Source organism: Balaenoptera physalus, assembly GCF_965194825.1.
Source record: "Balaenoptera physalus genome assembly, chromosome: 4".
Lineage (NCBI taxonomy): Eukaryota > Metazoa > Chordata > Mammalia > Artiodactyla > Balaenopteridae > Balaenoptera > Balaenoptera physalus.
Window position 1 is genome coordinate 33,649,896 of NC_138891.1, and position 20,336 is coordinate 33,670,231.

Consider the following 20,336-nt stretch of genomic DNA (forward strand, 5'->3'; position numbering starts at 1 on the left):
CTCTATGCATGTTTCCACCTCTGGGCCTTTGCGTGTGCTTTTCTTTATGTCTGATACTCTTTATCATGACATGATATGCACTTATTTGTTTATTTCCTGATTTTTCCCAAGAGAGTATAAATTATTTGAGATGAGGAGCTTTGTTTTACTCATGGCTGTCATCCCGCGTCTAGCACATAGTTCAAAGGAACTCAATAAATATTTGTTGAAATAATATATTAGTGATATATATGTACATGATTGTTTGTATACATATGCACTCCTTACTAATGTAACCAACTCTCTGCAGTTCAACTTTTAAGTGTTATTTGATGATGATGATGATGATGATGATGATGATGGTGGTGATGATGTTCTGCACAGTTTTGTCTGCAGTCGTGGTCTAGTGATTCATCCTTATATTTTCTCTCTCTCTTCTTTAGGCATGGAATGCAACTTGTGAAAACTGGCAGGCAGTGGAGGCTGCTCTGGAAAAGTACTACCTTTCCATTTTTTACGGGTTTGAGTTTATTGTGGGAATCCTTGGGAATACTGCTGTTGTTTTCGGCTACCTCTTCTGCCTGAAGAACTGGAACAGCAGTAACATCTATCTCTTTAATCTCTCTATCTCTGACTTGGCTTTTTTGTGTACCCTCCCCATGCTGATGAGAAATTATGCCCAAGGAAAATGGACATATGGGGATGTGCTCTGCATAAGCAACCGATATGTACTTCATGCTAACCTCTACACCAGCATTCTTTTCCTCACTTTTATCAGCATCGATCGATACCTGCTCATGAAGTATCCTTTCCGGGAACACTTCCTGCAAAAGAAAAAGTTTGCTGTTTTAATCTCTTTGGCCATTTGGGGTTTAGTAACCTTAGAGCTCCTGCCCATACTTCCTCTTATAAATCCTGTTATAGCTTCCAAAGGCACCAACTGTACTGATTATGCAAGTTCTGGAGACCCCAGTAACGTCCTCATTTACAGCATGTGTCTAACCTTCTTGGGGTTCCTCATTCCTCTTTTTGTGATGTGCTTCTTTTATTTCAAGATTGGTCTCTTCCTAAAGCATAGGAGCAGGCAGCTCTCTACTGCGTTGCCCCTTGAGAAGCCTCTCACCTTAGTCATCATGGCAGTTGTGATCTTCTCCGTGCTTTTTACTCCCTATCACATCATGCGAAACGTGAGGATTGCTTCACGCTGGGGGATCTGGAAGCAGAACCCATGCACTAAGGCCACCATCAACTCCTTGTACATCGTGACTCGGCCGTTGGCCTTTCTGAACAGTGTCATCAACCCTGTCTTCTATTTCTTTATAGGAGATCACTTCAGGGAGATGTTGATGAATAAACTGAGACACCTCTTCAAGTCCCTTACATCCTTCAGAAGATGAGCTCATGGACTAACGTTTTCATTCAGGGAAAACTGAGGTGCTTGTGTAACAGATTGTTTTACACAGCAGCTGTAGGCCAGTTAGAGTTTGATTTAACTCACAGACGTAAATCAGAGAGGGTCACAGATTTGATCCTGTTTTAAAGGCATGTTGGACCCAGGGTGTGTGAAAAGGAGCGGATGGGAAGTACTTATTGGTTTCTTGACCTAAGCACCAAAAGGAGTTGGACTAGCACTGTCTAATGTTGGAGCACATAAGTCCAAAACTCTAGGTGTTATAAGACCTTCTCAATCAGTGTAAAAGGAACAGAGATAGATAAAGCAGCAAGTTGTCTGTATTTAATCACTGGTCAGATTGTAATAAAAACAATTTTGTTGGCACCGTTCTGTATGTTATTCATACAATCCTATAACTTTGTGGGAGAACCAAATAATAGAAGGTTGGTCATATGCTATTAAATATTGTTGCTAGAAGTGCTCTTGAGCATATTTAGAGTAAACAGTAACAACGAGCAGGAAGCAATATAACGAGTTCAAGGATGCCTATATTTCTTTATATTGATCATGAATTGGGGTCAAGTTGTAATTTTAAGCCCTTTTTTATTGTATGGTTTTTAATGAAAAGAATCCTATAAAATAGAAAGAGATGGTTTAATAAAGAGAGTGATATGAGATGGTTTAATAAAGAGAGAGATATATTTGAGCTTGGATCTCAGGGGACTTGGGTATAAATGATTTTATGAGAATGCTAGAGAGAGATACCAAGGATAACTGCAAAAATTCCAAAGTCATAGAACAAAGCACCTACCAGGAAACCCAAAGCAAGACAAAACAAAACAAAACAAAAGTGGGTGCACTGTTTTTATAATGAGTGTGCCATCTGGCATTTTATGATCACAATTTGATTGTCAGTGCATGGAAATATATTAAGTTCATTAGCCTTCCTGATCTTGATTAAGTAGTAAACTTTAAAATATATTAATATCATAAAACCAGCAAGTAAGAGGAAATGAAATGGTAAGACCAAAATTTGTTGGGTTATTTTCCCTTTCAGAGGGAAAAAAAATCACAGTTTTTCCACCTCCCCACACACATTTTTTTTTTTTTTGTAAGCAATGGGATCATTTACAAGGACAACTTTATCTTGAGAGAGTGACTCACATCTTCAATGAGACTTATTTTCATAGAACATTACCTAAGACCATTGGAAGGAATGTCCTAAACAAAATGCATTATATGAACTTGCAAAATATATGGAACATTTATGTATATATCCATATAGATTATCTCAGGAGGGTTACTTAGACACCATTCCATGCCACAAAACAAATTTAGGGGAAAAAAATGAGTGCTGCATTAGCTATTTGAAGTCAAAAAGTATCACATAATAACTCACTTATTGATATAATAAAATGTTTGCATGGCCACATGTGCATGCTCTTTTCCTTGAGGCCATTAGCTGTAATGTGAAGGATAAAATAAGCCTTATGAGAGCAAAGACATAAAATTCCATTGTCCTTCCTGTTTTGAGATACTCTGGTAATATTATATTCCGACATTCCAAAAACCCAAAATATTCCCATTGAAATATTGTAAAAACACATTACCCATAAAGGATTTGTTTTCCTACCTAACATTAGGCTTTAAAATATTTTTTCATGCTTTGTCTTTATTATCAATATTTTTAAAATGTCAATGTAATTTTATAACTGCCTGATAACAGTTAATCTTCTGAATTTTTTCATCAGAAAAGCCTGCAGAAAGGGTCTTAGGAAAGAAATATTTGCTTACCTGCAAATATTAGCAGATAAGCTTAGCAACATATAATTTAATTGCAATTTGTATTTTATGCATTGGTTTTCACTTGTAAAGATGAAATTCAATTTGCCTCACACCTATGCCAAGGAGTGGCAGGGGTAGACTCTTTTTAATAGTACAGTGAAATATTTTGTGAAACTATAAGCTCTTACATATATTTTTTAACCAAAATGTTAAGTAATTTTATAGCACATTTATCTTTTTCTTTTTTTGCTCAAATCTGTCATGTGGTAACTTAATCCTTAACAGACTAAAGAGACCTGCACTGAAATTATGAGCTATTCCGTTTGCATTTTGTACTAGGTGATTACAATCACAAACAATAAATAATGGAAATCCTTTCTGCATTTGTGGTTTTCAAAGGAAATAATGTTGGATTTTTGTATCTTGTCTTTTATTGGCTCCCTAGTATCTTCAGAATCATGTCTAAACTACTTGGTCCAGCATTTTTCAATCTGGACCCACCTATTCTTTGTGCATTCTCTCTCGTTGCTTTTGTCACAATTTATACCCTCCAGCCAAAGATAGCTACTTCATTTCATTATATTTAGAACTTTCTTTACTGGGTACACCTGGATGCTCACCCTTGTTTTTTCATGCCCGCATATAAAAAAAATCTAAGCCTTTATTAAGGTCCATCTTATCTGTCATGTCATCTTAAAGCCTTACTTTTAGATCTTCTCCCAAAATCTGGAAATAAATCTGCCTACCTCTAGGGCTTCAAACTACTTTTAAGTACTGTTTTTATAAAACACATTATTTTTGGCCTTATATTATAGTTGTTCAGATTCAAGTTAACTCTTAGGTCTGCTAATGGAAAAACCATATCTAATTTTTTAATTGAATTTTTGTTGTCTTCATAGCACCCAACAAGGTACATTTTAAACAATTCTTCATTATGAATGAATATCTTATAGAACAAATCTGAATTCAATGTTCCTTTTGAGGGTGCATGTCAAGCTATTTTCTGTCATCACTACTTTTATAATGAATGCTATTTTATATGAAGGATAGAGTGTCTATACACAAATACAGGTGCCAGCCGCCATTGCCTTGTCCCTTATATTTTCCTCTATACTTTTTAGCATAGTTTTAATGGATGCTTAAGATCTGTGCCTGCTAGTTCCAAATCTGGGTCATGTTGAAGTTGGTCTCCATTGATTGCTTTTTCTCTTTAAGTTCTTTAAGTATGGGTGACAATTTCCTGTTTCTTCCCATCTAATAAATTTAACTATACTCTGAGCACTATGGATAATACCTTGTGGAGACTCTGGGTTCTGTTATGTTCCATTGAAAAGTACTGATATTTTGTTTCATGGCTGAACTCAAACTCCAAACTCTGCAATCTCAGTTCAGATATTTTAGCCAGCTTAGAAACTAAGCTGTTTAGAATCTACCCAGCACATCCATAATTCAGAGGTCAGCTAGAGACTTGAGCAGAGTTTATACACAAGATGTATATAAACTCTTCTGTAGGATCTTCCCCTACTTACTTTCCAGATGCTGAGTTCATCCTGAACTTGTCCTTTGCTTTCTCATGCCAGATAGACACAACAGGTTTCTTTCTGGATTTTAACAACCCTGCATTGCCTGACAAGGACCTGCACCCACGCCACAAGCTGTTTAAAAAGAAAGATCTTCACACACTTAACCTTGGAATATCATGCTATTTTGAAACTTGAGTGATATAATATCCATTGGTGACAGTGGTTGTTCCCAGATGCCAGATCTAAGTGGAAGTACTCATCAAGAGCACAGTGGTTAGTCAGATCTCTTGGGTTCAGCAATCCAAGCAGGATGCCATGAAAAAGAATCTGCAACAGAAGAGGAGAAGGAAACATGAGCATATTTATGAGTATAAATGAGACATATTCCAGGGGCCTTACAAAAATACATACCCGGGCAGGATTTTAGACATACTGAGTAGATGGAGCGCAATCAAGAAAAAGCATTATTATTTTATGATTCTATTTGCACTCCCAAATCGGTGGACCTGGAGAAAGTCTTCTCATACATATACAAATTTTCTATATAGAGAGATAAATATATACATATTTAATACATGTAACAGGAAAGTAAACTCATGACATCAATCACGCAATCACTTAGTTCCTATGAGACATTTTCTCATTAAACTTTGTCTATACCAGGAGACTGATGAGACTTAAACTGAGATGTGCCTTGGATTCTAAACACATTTAAAATAAAAATAAAAATCATATTATGTATTATGTAAACAGGTAGAATCATGTGGCAGCTTGCCACTTGTATAAAAAAATACTTATTCAACAAATATTTCCAGTGTTTGCCAGAAATTTTGTCATTGGTTAAGCTATGAATAACAAATATTTCTTGCCTTCAATTAGCTCCTGGTCTTATAAGGAAAACAGACACGTAAACAGACAGGAGTAAGTACAGGGCAAAAATAGAGATGTGCCCAAATTGCTAAAAGTGCATGGAATCATTCTGTCACAGTAGGTTGGGGTGGGGAATGATTTGGAGGTGACACCACTCCTGCTGAGGGCTGCCATGTGGAGGGGGGTGGGTGTGGGGAGGGCAACAGAAGGGGGAGCTGAGGCATAAAGGCATATGCCTGGAAGGTAGACATTTGCAGGCAAACCCCATGAGGGATCAATTCTTGTCTAAGTGTGCATTTTTAGATGAGACGGTCAGTAGTGTCTTTCTGGAAGTAGAGAAACCATACACGTATGCAAAGCTGTTCAGCTTGCAATGCAGTGTACATGGAACAATTCAAGAGTTCTCCAACTAGGACTTTTCCCAAAAGGGTTATTTTAGGGAGGCTTAAACAAAGACAGAAAATAAAATTTACTAAACAGTTAAATCATTAATTTGACATACTTACTTTGTCCTGCTCTCTTTCTTTCACTGCTCTACCAGCTCTGTCACTCTTATCCCAGCCTCCTCTTTCTTAAATATTGGTCTTCTCAGCTCCCTGCTCTTTTTCACTCTTTCCCTCCAGAAAATTTCATTGATTTATGTCTTATCTCTGAGCTTAAATTGATTCCTGTGCCACCTCTACAGGGAAATTTGATTTTACCTTCAAATCTTATTTCAAGATTTTATAGATACCCTGTCAATAAAGAGACATATTTTAGAAATATTGGTATATTAATTATGGTATCAAATAATTAAATCAATGAGATAGAGTGTCACACTTTATCTGTTTATAGCAATGTTTCTCAAGATACATAAAAAGAGGATTGAGATCAACATTACCTGCAAATCTCTCAAAATACTTTTTTTTAATTTGTGAAAAATTTCGTGCCCCTTCTGAGGTAAAGGAATTGCTTTGAATGTCTGTTCATTCTCAGAGAACCTCCAGTGTGCAGCCTCAAAATGTTAATGCAACAGTATAGAAATATCTACCCCAGTATCAATTATAGCAAGCAACCTCATTTTGTAACTATGGTTTCCTTTATAGAGATCACAGATAAAATATCCAGTATGCAACACACATAATTTTTTGATTTATTAGTCTAGGTGCAATTATCAGTAAAATTTATATTGCTTAGAAATAGTTTCTAATCTTTTTACTAATTATTGTTTATAATTACTTACAAAAAGGAGGAATTTTGTTTTGGTCTTGTAACTAACTACCCAGAGCTTTAGTACCCATTACTCTATTTCTGAGTCACATAGTTCAAAACAGTTACTGGGAAACCCCATGATTTAATTTAGACAGCGTTTAAATGTTTTAAAATATTGTTAAATCAGTCTGACACAAATAAAGCAATAAAATAAAATAAATAAATAAAAGACCATACCCAGTACCAAGGTTTACTAATATTTTCAAGGTTGTGGGCAGGCAAGGGGCATAAGCAAAGCAGGGAATGCTCTGGAACATTGAGAGCACCTCCCCAGGTCCTTCCTTCTCCCAATGGAAAAGCCCTGTGACCCAAAGTAATGGATGAGATATCTAAGAAAGTTTGCAAGGCACTTTAGATTGCCATACATAGATGTTGTATGTCCTAGATAGTTACAGCATATGTTACATTTCACAGGAAGCCATGCTTCATAAAGCCAGATTCTAGCTTTATTCATCAATATGTCAATCCTAAACCATAGGAATTCTGCTAAAAAATATTCCATAGATAAGCACTCTCTTATGAATAGCATTAGTCTATTTGCCAGGAGGCCCAATCACCACATTTACAAAATTAGACCAGGACGTCGCTAGCCTTTTTCTTTCCTAGGTGACTCTCCACTTACCAGAAGAGGAGAGAATGAATCATAGGCATCTGTTTGAAATATTTTCTTCCCAATCCCTGCTAGGTGATTTGAAAAGGAGTTGTGGAGTGCCCTGACTGTTGTTTTCAAATTCGGTTCCAGTACACTCCTGTTAAGTCAGTTACAGTTTGTAAATATCACCAAACCTGTGTTCAGTTATCAATAGTATAAACTTTTCATACTCAAATCACATATGGAATCAAGTAAGAGTCAAAAATCTAATTTATTTTCAAATCAGCATTACTTAAATAATTTCTACTGCACAAAGTACTTCTGAGTAAATATTTTAATTTGTTAGAACATTGCACTATTTTATGATTGCTTTTATTGTTGTTTAAGGACTTATGATACAGACTCAATGAGTTGGGAAGAAATATCAGTTCTAAATGTTTGCCTATTAATTAAGAAAAGCATTATTCAGTTCTAAATGTTTGCCTAGTAATTAGGAAAAGCACTTAAAAAATTTTTTTCATCTCTGTTTTTTTCACATGTTTGGAAGGTATAGTGAGCTTTTGTAGAGTAATGAAGATGAAGCTGATAAAATGATACCTAAAGGGCTTATGTAACCTTCAAGTATAAGTTATGTCTAGAAATCTAGATAAATAAAATGAAGAGCTAAATAACCTCAATAACATCATATCATTAAGCAAAAGTGGGAAGTGTTAGGATGATCTTGGAAACAGAATAAAAGTTTGTAAATTTGGCAGTAATTTGGTTATGTAGAGTATGGGTAAGAAAAGGGGATTAGAACTTTATTTTTTATTCCATCCAGTAACTGTGATATGTTGAAAAGACAAATGATCATTCATTTTGCTGAATCACTGAATAATCACTAAATAGATGATTGTAGATATATCTTGTTTATAGAATTGAAATGGTTTTCTTGGGAAACATCAGTCATTTATACTTTTAGCATGTATTACTCAAAAGTTTTTCAGAAAGAACATACTTGGTTTGTTATCTGGCCTTTCACAATTCAGAATTACTCCATTTTTAAGAAATCCTACTTCCGTAAGATGGTACTTAAAACTATTTATATACCTAAGAATGCTTAGCAAATATTTGTTCATGATTCTATGGTCTACAAATAATGATGAAAGACATCGAGTATTTGCTTTTTAATTATTCTGAAATTTTTAACTCTTTATGTTGGAACAAAAACAATAGTAAAATGAACTCCCAATGTTCCTGTCACATAGCTACAATATTTATCAAGTTATGGAAGACCTTGTTTTATAAGAACCCTCACCTTTATCATATTGAAGTAAATGCCAGGCATCATATCATTTAATCCATAAATGTTAATATTTATCTCTAAAAGATTAAAACTTATTTTTAAAATAGTTATAAGTATATCATAGAATGGGTTGCTGATCTCATGTTTTCACTTCTACTTTATTATAGAATTACCCATTTATGACCTTTACCATGTGGCTTTACAGTTCCATCTCTGTGGACAGAGTTTGTGTCTTCACCTGTAGATGTTGAACTTGGCCATGAAAATAGCTTGAAATGTTAGTGCTCATGACACCAGCAAAGACTGCATAGTGCTGTGTGATTAAGTCTGACCTCTGTGCTCCTGTCATCTGTCTTTAAAAGAACATGAGATCTAGGGAGACTGAGAGACTCATGGAACACATTTGAACACAAGCCCATAGACTTGTGAGGCAGAACTGCCCAGACAATGCACAAATATTGGGGAAAGAGAAAGAAATATGTGTTGAGATTTGAGATTTTGATGCAATTATTGCATCTACAATTATTAACAGTATTTTTTTTTACTATCATTGAATATCAAATATCCAGTTTTAAAATTTCCAATTCTGTCAGAAAATGTGATATATATCATAAAGTGTATAATGTATACATATACACAGTAAGTGTATAATGTGTATATGTGTGTATACACACACATATATATACACACACACATATGTGTATATATATATAATATAGTGTATGTGTGTAAAACAAATTTTTTTACTTTTAAAACTAAAATTACACATTGTAATTGATTAATGTCTCTAAAATGGGTAGGCATCTTCTCTGTATCTTTTATTTTATTATAATTTATTTGTTGAATAAATTATGTTGCTCATTCTGTAGATTTTCCTGTGGTCTGCATCTTGCCAACTACATCCTTGTGACTGCCATTTAACGTGTTTCTCTGATTACTGAGTTTCTTATAAATTGGATTTTCAATCTGGAGGCTTAATCAGTTTGCTGCTCACTTTTTACTTGGATGCTTTTGCAAGACTACTTCATAAATGCTGTTTTGTTCTTTCATCAAGAGGTCTGGTTCTCTCTATACTGTGATGATAGAGGCCACTGACTATGAATGAATACATTCACTAATTCTTTGGAGAATTGAAATATGGTGATATCTAAGTCTAATATTCTTTCTTTACTTATTAACTACAATACTTCTATAAAGAGGTGCATTACACATCTACTATATGGTTACCCAGGAGTAGCCAAATACATATAGAAGAGAAAGGATAAATGCTTGTTCTTTTCCTTTATTTACCAGTTTTAAAGATAATAAGCTGGTTTCCTAGCATCCTCCAATATTGAGCTATAAGCTTTTTTTTTAACTATTATTAGGAACTCATAGATTTAAACTATGTGATATGTTTAAATTTATTATAGTTATATCCTTGTTTATGGCCAAATTATCCCTTATTTGGCCACTGAGAAATTCCTCAAGTGGGCTCCTGAGTACTTTTGGTATGATTTTTTTTTTTTTAAGATTTTTTGTTTTTGATGTGGACCATTTTTTTGAAGTCTTTATTGAATTTGTTACCACATTGCTTCTGTTTTATGTTTTGATTTTTTGGCCACGAGGCATGTGGGATCTTAGCTCCTCAACCAGGGATCGAACCTGCACCCCCTGCATTTGAAGGTGAAGTCCTAACCACTGGACCACCAGGGAAGTCCTGGTATGATTTTTTTTATGTCTTTGATAGTTTCCTTGCTATTTGGTATGCCCATCTTGCACATTTCGTACCACTAGAATCAGCCATTTTCCCAAGGAACTCTCATTCTTTTTAGTGAGACATAATATTTCAATTGAGTGCTAATTGTGTATTTCTTCTAGGTTGCTTATTTTTCCAGAAATTTTCAGTGGACAATATTTTTAAGGTAAAATATAAGAAAAAATGTTTAAGATAAAATACATCATGAGTTTATACTGTCTTCTTTCTCCCATGCCATGAATCCTGATTCTTAATAACATAATGATAAACTTAAATATCATATAATTTTCTTTTTTTCCAGCTTATACACAAGTCCCAGATTGTCAATATCAACACTACCACAAATAGTATGATTTCTAAAATCATTTTAAGATATATATTTTACTTTGTTATTTTTGTCCTTAAAATATACCTACTAAAGATGTATAATCTATTACTACATTTTAACGTCAGTTTTGGAATAGTTTCTCTCAGCGTAGTTATATCAACAACTGGATACACTTTTAGGTTCATTCTTTGCATTTTAGTATAAGCATATATGGTAAATAGTCTCCAAAGATGGTCTCCATCAGTTCTTTTCTTACTTGACAAATGTGGTACTCTCCTCTTGAGAGGTGGAATTTATTTCCCCACACCCTGAATCTGGGTTGGTCGTGTGATGCTTTGACCAGCAAAGGTGATTTCCTGAAAATTCTGAGCCCCGGACTTAAGAGAACTGACAGCTTCTGCTTTCTGCTTTCTTCTTGTAACTCAGCCATAAGGCTTGAGGAAGTTCAAGAAGCCTTGATGATAGACCCATCTGGAGAAGGTCAAGACCTCTGCTGAGAGTCTCAGCTAAGGCCCCTGCAAATGGCAAGCAACTATGTGAATGGAGCCATTTTGGACCCTCCAGCTCTTCCAGCACCCCAGCTCTAGAGCATATTCTTCCCTGTTTTTTTGTAACGTAAATTTTAAAATTGTCATATACTTCCTGAGATCTCCTGGCTTTGCCCTCCGACCCACCCATTCCTTTTATAAGGAATCTTCTCTTTCCTTTATTCCCATTGACACTGTCCTCAATTTGGATTCGATGTCCAGAAGTTTCCCATCAGGGTAGGACTTTATCCTAGAAGACAGCTTCAGTTGATTAATTTTTTAAAAAAATTCATAGGACTATGAATTGTTCCAGCAACCCCACACCTGACTGTGGACCCCTTGTGCTATATGCTATATCAGAGAGACTTGGATAATAATCTTAGTTTTGCTACTTAACAGCTATGTGAATTTGCACAAGTTTCTTAGTATCACTAAATCTCAGTTTGCTTTTCTACAGAATGAGGAAAATAATGGTCTTTTGGGCACTTCCCTGATGACGCAGTGGTTAAGAATCCACCTGACAATGCAGAGGGGACAGAGGTTTGATCCCTGACCTGGGAAGATCCCACATGCTACGGAGCATCAGAGCCCCCATGCCTAGAGCCTGTGCTCTGCAACAAGAGAAGCCACCGCAATGAGAAGCCTGCGCACCGCAATGAAGAGTAGCCCCTGCTCACCACAGCTAGAGAAAGCCCGTGTGCAGCAACAAAGACTCAACGCAGCCAAAAAATAAATAAATAAACAAACAAACAAACAAATAAAGGCCTTTTGCCCCATTGAATTATTGTAATGGAGACAGTGCATGATGCACCTAATGCACTTAACACAGTGAATGACACATAATAAGCACTCTGCAACTTTCACAAAATTTATTAATTAGAAGTGATTTCAAATGTCTCTATGACATTTTAGTCTTAAAATCTAAGATTAAATCACACCTAGGAACAGTATGAAAAATGAAAGTAATTATTTTTCTTTCTTCACATGTTGACACATTGAACACTTTCATCAAAGAAGGCCAAGAATAGCAGGAGAAACATTCTATGTAAAACAATAATTATCAGTGTAGTTATTGTTATCATTGAGCACCTATGTTGTGTCTAGTGTTATGCATACACTCACACATTTAATCCCTAATGCAATTTTTAAGTTAGGTATTACCACTTCCATCTCTATAAGGCATTAAAGAGGGATCTAATAAACTGCCCAGGTTAAGCACATGGAAATTTGATGTCCACCCAATATGACTCCAGAGGATTCCATGCTGTTCTTATACAAGCAACAGTGGAAGGAACTTAGCTTCAAGAAAAGGGAAACTCAGCCTGACACGGGGGAGAGGAATAGACATGGATGCTATTCACAAATATTTGAATAATTTTCATAAGGAAGAGAAACTATATTTAGTCTGTGGTGCTTTCTAGGGCTGGACTTGTCCAGTGGTTAGAAGGGAACTGAGATTCAGTTCCAGACAAGAACCAACTTTCCTTCCTATGACTGTCTGAAAATTGGCTGCCTTGAAAAGTAATATGTTCACCTTCATTGGCTATGCCCTGTTTTGTTGGAGGTACTATAGAGAGTGTGCATGTCTTACATCGGCCAGAAAAACCACTGGGTTTCCTCCTGCTTGGAGATTCTATGACTGGAGGTACTGCTCCAAGCATAACGGAGTCCTAGAAAAAAAAATTAATCCTAACCTTCAGGCACCTGAGGTTAGTTTGGACAGTCATACAAAAAAAAAAAATCACTCTCCTAAAAAGTTAAAAGTACCCTATTTTATGTTCAAATTGCCACTCATCTCCTATTCAGAGTTCCTCTACACCATTTAAAATTATACAGATGGACTATAAACTAACCGAGTGCTTACTATTTACAGGATCTAGTGGTTCAATTGTCCACATGTATTAAATCATTGATTCCTCTTAAGAAACTCATAAGATAGGTATTATTATCTTCATTATACAGATGAGGACACTAAGGCACATCAAGGGTAAATATCCTGCCAAGGGTTACTGAGTTAGTAACTGATGAAGAAAGGATTGGAACCTTAATAGTCTGACTCCAGAATCCATACTCCTGCCATGCACTGGAGGTGATGATGATAATAAAAGAATTAATATTAGCTACCAAGGGCCAAATATTTTCTGTTTATGGAGCTAAGTCATGATACTCATTTTCTTCTTTAATCTTATCCACAACCCTAGCAGATACAGCTGAGGAGTCTATTTCATAGCATGGTTATGTATTTTGTCTCCACAAATGGCTGGTGGATGAAGGATTTGAGCCCAGGCATGCATAATTCCAAAATCCCTAACCTTAAATACTGTGCTCTCCATATAATTTTGGGCAGCTGTGGTCTACCTGCCCCATGTCATTATTTTCTTTTGGTGTTGTCCAACTATACTTTGTTTTCTCTCTCCTAGGAAAACCTGCTTCAGATGTTCATTCACGCTGGTGTAATGAACTGGCAACCCCCAAGAAAATCAGCACGTATGAGCTTGAGCAGTGACTCTGCCTCATGGGATCACTCACACCACCCTCCTTTGGTTCTCTTTTAAGCAACTCTGTACCAATTACTGGGTGACATTACCTCTCAGGGAGAGTTATTCACATTAATTAGAGTTCAAAACTCTAACCTGGGGCTTCCCTGGTGGCGCAGTGGTTGAGAATCTGCCTGCCAATGCAGGGGACACGGGTTCGAGCCCTGGTCTGGGAAGATCCCACATGCCGTGGAGCGACTAGGCCCGTGAGCCACAATTGCTGAGCCTGCGCGTCTGGAGCCTGTGCTCCCCAACAAGAGAGGCCGCGATGGTGAGAGGCCCGCGCACCGCGATGAAGAGTGGACCCCACTTGCCACAACTAGAGGAAGCCCTCGCACAGAAACGAAGACCCAACACAACCATAAATTAATTAATTAATTAAAAAAAAAAAGAATAAAGAGACTTTATTAAAAAAAAAAAAAAAAAAAAAAAAAAAAAAAAAAAACTCTAACCTGAAAGGAAAACAAAGATGGTGTGAGATTTTAGGCATGAGTTAATTTCTTATTATATTTTCCTAAGACCATAGAATTTATAGCAGGTTAGCATTTAGACAATTTATTGTATATAAATCTGGCTCTGACTACAGAATTCCTTTTCACTGCTATCTTAAGACTTGAGGATATTTGTTAAATCTCTCCACCCATTTTTCCTTTTCATCAACCTTTAGCAATCTGTTTTGAATAGCCAATGGTTAGTCAAGTTAATTTAAAGGTCCACTATCCTGATGTTGCAATTCATGAAAAACAGTAAAAGAAAATAGAGTTCTCATTTCTTTCCTAGGGTAATTCCAGAGACCAAGGTACTGATGATTCCTTACAGAGACTGGTGGCCAACACAACCATCACCCCTGTGTCAGCCATGCTAAGCACATTAATAAGGAACAGCGCTGATAAGGCTTTCTGTTTTACCTTTTAATATTTTTGTCTTTTGCCAAAAACTGATGTTGAGTAATAATCGGTTGTCAACAAAATCTTTCTTCCTGATTTTCTTTGCTACATTAACTCTTCAAGGTCATGACTAATGATTTCCTCATGACCCTGAATTTCCTGGACTTGTATTCAGAGCAATTAAACAGGTACTTCTACACATATCTTAGAATCTCAATGAATAAAACTGTGTCAGTTGACAGTGCCAAAGATTATGAATGAAATTGATAAGGAATATAAAAAATGTGAATATATAAACATATTTCTGCCATCTGTGCTCCTAGATGAAGTAACGCCACAGGCAATTCTATTCAAAGTGGAATACAAATGAAATCTGAATTATATGATGTTTTAACAACAGATTTTCCTTCCTTTAAAGTGCCTTATTCCAATATTAAAATTAATTTGCATTCTTTAAAAACAGACCGGTGTAGGCAGTAGTGTATTATACTAGATGGGGATAAAAACTTGCCCCAGAATTTGTAATTTATCTTAAATAACACACACACACACACACACACACACACACACACACCCTCTTGTGAAAATCAAGAGTTGCTGTATTTCTTTTTCTTAGTTTTTATATCATACGTCTTAATTTCTACATCATTACATAAGTCCAAACCAAATCAATTGTTTACATACATTAAAAACTCTACCTTTAGGTACCCCACCAAGAGAATACCTAACAGTGAATCATAGACATGGGGCTCAGATTCAAGACAGAAGAAGCTAAGTCACAATATTGAAGGAAAGCTGAGGGTCAGAGGAACCTAGGAAAGGTCAGAAACCAAAGGCAAGCACTTGACTATGAGTCAGGGAGCACTATCACCTCTGTAAGTGCCCCAGTAATCAGAGAGCAGGGATAGGTCTGGGGCTTCCTATGCAGGGTCAGAAGGTATTTATTTCAAATTCTGACTCAGTCAGGTATACCTACATAGCTAGGGGCAAGTGATTAAGTCTTTCTCAGGCTCATATTCCTCACATTAAATAGGGACAATAACACACCTTTGCAGGTCATTGTGAAAATTAAGTGAGTAAATGAGTTCTAAGTGCCAGACATCATGGAAACTCATAATGGTTGTTTTCTCTTACTAAGATCAAAACAGCAGAAGCAAACTGAGTCCAAAGTGGGATAGTAACTTACACTTTAGCAACTTAGTGTGGGAATTTTACAATCTAGGTTATTCACAACCACTTTTGCGGGACTCAAAAGACTGAGTTGCCCAAAGTAGCTTGTGTTCCCCAGGAGAAGGATTCTGATAGTGAGGCCAGGTGCAGGGTGACGCCTATGAAGGGAATGGATATTACGGAGTATGGCTTGTCTATTCTGTATGTTGTTTTTACTAGCCGATGGACCGCTCACGATCCTACGAGGCAAGGTTGTTATGTCAAAAGTGAGGTTCTAAGAGTAACCGACACGTTCAAAGTCAAGATAAAGGCAGAGCTGGAATTGAAAGAGTTATTCTCAAGGCATGCTGTACCATCTCCAACATGGATAATTATAATCCATAACCCATTTTTATAAAATCATAGATACACAGAAGTTTAGAAATGAAAGTTTCAGTAATACTTATAATAATAATAATAATTCCAAAAACCAATATAAATAACAACCAAAGGTAACATGTTTGATTAAAATATAATTACTTTAAAACATAAAATATGAATAAATGAAAATTGTTGAAGATTTAAAAGAGCTAAAAAATGTAAATGTCTTCTAACTGCAAACTAATTGTTAAGACTCTGCCATAACTAAAGCTATATTTTCACTTTTGTTCTTCTCTTGATGAACTCTTATTTGAATTCAGATATCAGGATTTCTGGATTTAAAGGAAAGTCTGAGTGAGAAAGGGGTTAATGGCTTTGCTGGTAGGAAACTCTTGGTCACTGACAGTTTAGTGACCTTATCAGAGCAAGTCTAGATAGGACTCCTGATATCTACTAACTTAATTAAGAGCAAAGCCTCTGCAGCTCTGCAGCAGCCCTGACTTCTTCTTATAGACAGAAACTTATCTTCAGCGCCAGCCCAGCCCAAGGCCCAGACCCATCTCCAACTTAAATCTATGCCCAGATCTAGTGCAGAACGAGGCACAATCCCAAACCCAGACCCAGGGTTAGGCCTTGTTCCAGCCCCATCTCTGGTCCCAGTCCCAGTTCCAGCCTCTTTCAGCCCCAAGTCCAGCCTAAGACCCAGTCCCAGACCCAGGCTTAGGGACCTAGACCCAGACCCAAACTCAGACCCAGACCCAGACCCTGACCCAGGCCCAGACCCGGTCCCAGACCCAGACCCAGACCCAGGCCCAGACCCTGACCCAGGCCCAGACCCAGAGCCAGGCCCAGGCCCACACCCAGACCCTGTCCCAGACCCAGACCCGGACCCAGATCCAGGCCCGGGCCCAGGCCCAGGCCCAGACCCAGACTCAGGCCCAGAACCTGACCCTGGCCAAGACCCAGACCCAGGCCAAGACCCAGACCCAAGCCCAGACCCAGACCCGGACCCAGGCCCAGACCCTGACCCGGGCCCAGGCCCAGACCCAGACCCCAGCACGGGCCCAGACGCACACCCGTGCACTAACAGGACTTATCTTCGAGGCTTGCACTCCTTCAGGCTTCATGGAAAACTCGCCTCCTCTGATCCAAGATTCCTACCAAATCCCTCTGTGGTCTGCATTTACGCCATCCAGAGCTTGGTTAGGCCGAGAGTAGGGCTCAACATACTGTCTCAGTCACCCTGGTTTGCAAACTCTAGCTCCTTCCCCTCAGATAACACTCTTCCCACTCACTTATTAAACTTCATCTCCTTTCGTGTGGGAAAATATTCTTATCTTAGCAAGCTCCCCTCCCCCGCCCCCAACTTTATCCTCAAGACTCCATGTTTAACATTCTCCAGAGGCTTAGCCTTTTGTAGCTCAGAAATCCTTTGTGATCTCAAAAAGCTTGGCTCATAAAAGGCTTGGATTTCAAAATGCCTGGCTCAGAGGAGTTTTAACATATCTCTTTTCCCTTCTCAGCTACACATATCCTCCCCTGAGAGGGTGAAAGCTGCTCATTTGACAGGTAGAAATCAGGGTAGCAACCAGAACATGTAGGAGGAAAAAAACAATGATCATTTTCCCTAAATCATATCCCACAACAAGAGGAATAAAGCAGAGTATCAGGCAATTGGTAGCTAAAAAGTGTTAGTTTTAATCTTTAGTTCTATCTACTCCCCACCTTTTCCTCAAATTACTAAATAAGACATTTGCATTATTCCTAAGATCGCTAATGTTTACAATAAGAGTTAAATGCCCATCTCCTTCTTATAGAACATTGTTCCAGGAAACTGGGAAGTTTTTTTCTACTAGATGGCTGTATATCCTAATAACACCTCTAAAGCTTATAAACAAAGAAATTAAAAGCAATATCAATGCAGGGGGGAAAAAATCAATGCACATTCTAAATCCTTCAACTTAAAAATCACACTAACCTCAACTCCTACCACGTTTCAGTTTGTATGATCCATGAGTTAGCTGACTGCTACAAAGACCACTGCATGCAAATAATATGGTCTCTTTTGAGATGTAGTCTATTTCCTTCTGTCTGCCAACATCATGTATTTATCAGTTTTAACCGGTCCTGTCTACAGCATTCTAAACCTGTGCATGTGGCTGTCTATCTCCTATAGTGTTACTTACTCCCAGCCATCATCCAGACACTAAAAACTGTATCTGGTTTGTACTAGGTAGGACAAAAACTAAGTTGCTATTACAAAGGGTTCAAACAATGCTGTCTGAAGCAAAAAGTAATTTACTTTCTTCTTATGTGACTGGCCAGCAGGAAACAGGCAGGACAAACTAGGTAGGTGACTTTGCTCCGTGAGACCAGGTTTCTTTTATCCCATCTCTCTGCATCACTCTGCATTCCATGTAAGGTTTTTTGGGTTTTTTTTTTTTGGTTTTTTTTTGGCTGCACCAGCAGGGCTTGTGGGATCTTAGTTCCCCGACCAGGGATTGAACCCGGGCCATGGGCCGTGTCAGTGATAGCGCCAAGTCCTAGCCACTGGACCATCAGGGAATTCCTTTCCTGTAATTTTATCTGTATCCACATGGACAAATGTCATTCATACCCTCCACATCCATGTTATAATTTACAGGAAGGAAAGAACGAAGAGTGCAAAAATCTTCCTTTTTAAGGACACAAGGCATGCATCATTTCCATTCCTTTTCATTGGCAAGAATTTAGTCCCATCCTCAAGCTTGCCTGCAAGAGAGGATGAGAGCTGTAGTCTCTAGTTGGTAGTCAAGGGTCCAGCTAAAACTCAAGATGTTCTATTATCAAAAGAAATAAGGGGAGAATTGCTATAGTGGGGCAAAAAGTACCTCTGGCACCAGATGTTGGTATTAGTAACTGAAGCCCAAAGGTGTTCTTTCTGCTCCAGTCATCAAGAGAAAGTCTTTGATCAGAGGAAACTCTAGTTTAGTATTTTTCAACCTTGGTACTATTGACATGTTGGAGCAGGTAATTCCTTATTGTGGAGGGTGGAGAATGGAGCCGTTCTAGGCATTGTAGGATGTTTAACAGCATCCTTGGCAACCATGCTGGTTGATGGGAAAATATGAAGATGAATTAGGAACTTATGTCCTCAGAGCTTCATAGTCTCATAAGGAAGATAATACGTGTAAAATGGCATACGGGCTATAAGGTATATAAGAGCAGTAATACGTGATAGGAATTGTTACCAACCCTTCCGAGTCGTCCCCAACAAGGGTCCTCCTGCGTCAATAGAACGAAGGTAAGTTCGGCTCAGAAGCAAAGGAAAGCTTTATTCTTTGATCAAAGAATGGAGAGACGCGAGCTGGAGCTACAGAGTCCACGCCCTCCCGGACCGGCTGTGCGCAGGGCTGCTTCACAGGGACCTCGTCAGCAGGGGGAAGGGGTGGGGCTCGCGCCAGGCGGGTGCGCGCCTGCGCAACTCACGCTCCAGATTGCAGTGCGGGGCGCAGCGTCTCTGCTCATAGGCGCGCTGCCACCGTCTTACATTGAATGTCGTGTGCAGCGCTTCTGCCCACAGGTTGACGGCCTAATGAGCTGAAGTGTCAGGCGCAGCCCTTTCGCACTAGGAACTCTGGCATGAAGTCCCGGGGGGGCGAGGGCTCTGCGCAGCACCCTATGAGCAAGTGAAACCAAAGGAGGCACAAAGGAAAAGAAAAAGAAAGGTTAGACTTTATTTTATTACCCGGATTCTATTATTATCTCCTGGGAATTGTTAAAGGGCTTTGCCGGGGACAAATGTGAGACATACCTCTCATATTACCCACGTCTTTCAAGTGTGCCTGCTCCCCTCTGTAGCTGAGTTGACTATTTATTTATTTATGGCTGTGTTGGGTCTTCGTTTCTGTGCGAGGGCTTTCTCCAGTTGTGGCGAGCGGGGGCCACTCCTCATCGCGGTGCGCGGGCCTCTCATTATCGCGGCCTCTCTTGTTGCGAAGCACAGGCTCTAGACGCGCAGGCTCAGTAATCATGGCTCATGGGCCCAGCTGCTCCGCGGCATGTGGGATCTTCCCAGACCAGGGCTCGAACCCGTGTCCCCTGCATTGGCAGGCAGATTCTCAACCACTGC

The 20,336-nt window shown here is 38.3% G+C and overlaps 1 protein-coding gene and 2 long non-coding RNA genes across 3 annotated transcripts in view; 2 read left to right on the top strand and 1 right to left on the bottom strand.

Moving 5' to 3' along the window:
- SUCNR1 (succinate receptor 1) overlaps positions 1-1,376 on the top strand; it is a gene marked incomplete at its 3' end in the record, with an annotated part of 35,469 nt that extends 34,093 nt beyond the window's left edge. The window contains 1 exon segment of the mRNA XM_082459627.1: positions 423-1,376. Coding sequence (XP_082315753.1) covers positions 423-1,376 — 954 coding nt within the window.
- The window catches only part of LOC309659756, a 198,008-nt gene that overhangs the window by 167,146 nt on the left and 10,526 nt on the right, over positions 1-20,336 (top strand). The gene's annotated exons all lie outside the window — the stretch shown is intronic.
- LOC309659738 lies at positions 715-14,480 on the bottom strand. Its single transcript, XR_014262928.1, has 3 exons — positions 14,261-14,480; positions 4,687-13,904; positions 715-803 (listed from the first exon to the last, which is right to left on the bottom strand). It is a non-coding gene; the product is annotated as an uncharacterized lncRNA (long non-coding RNA).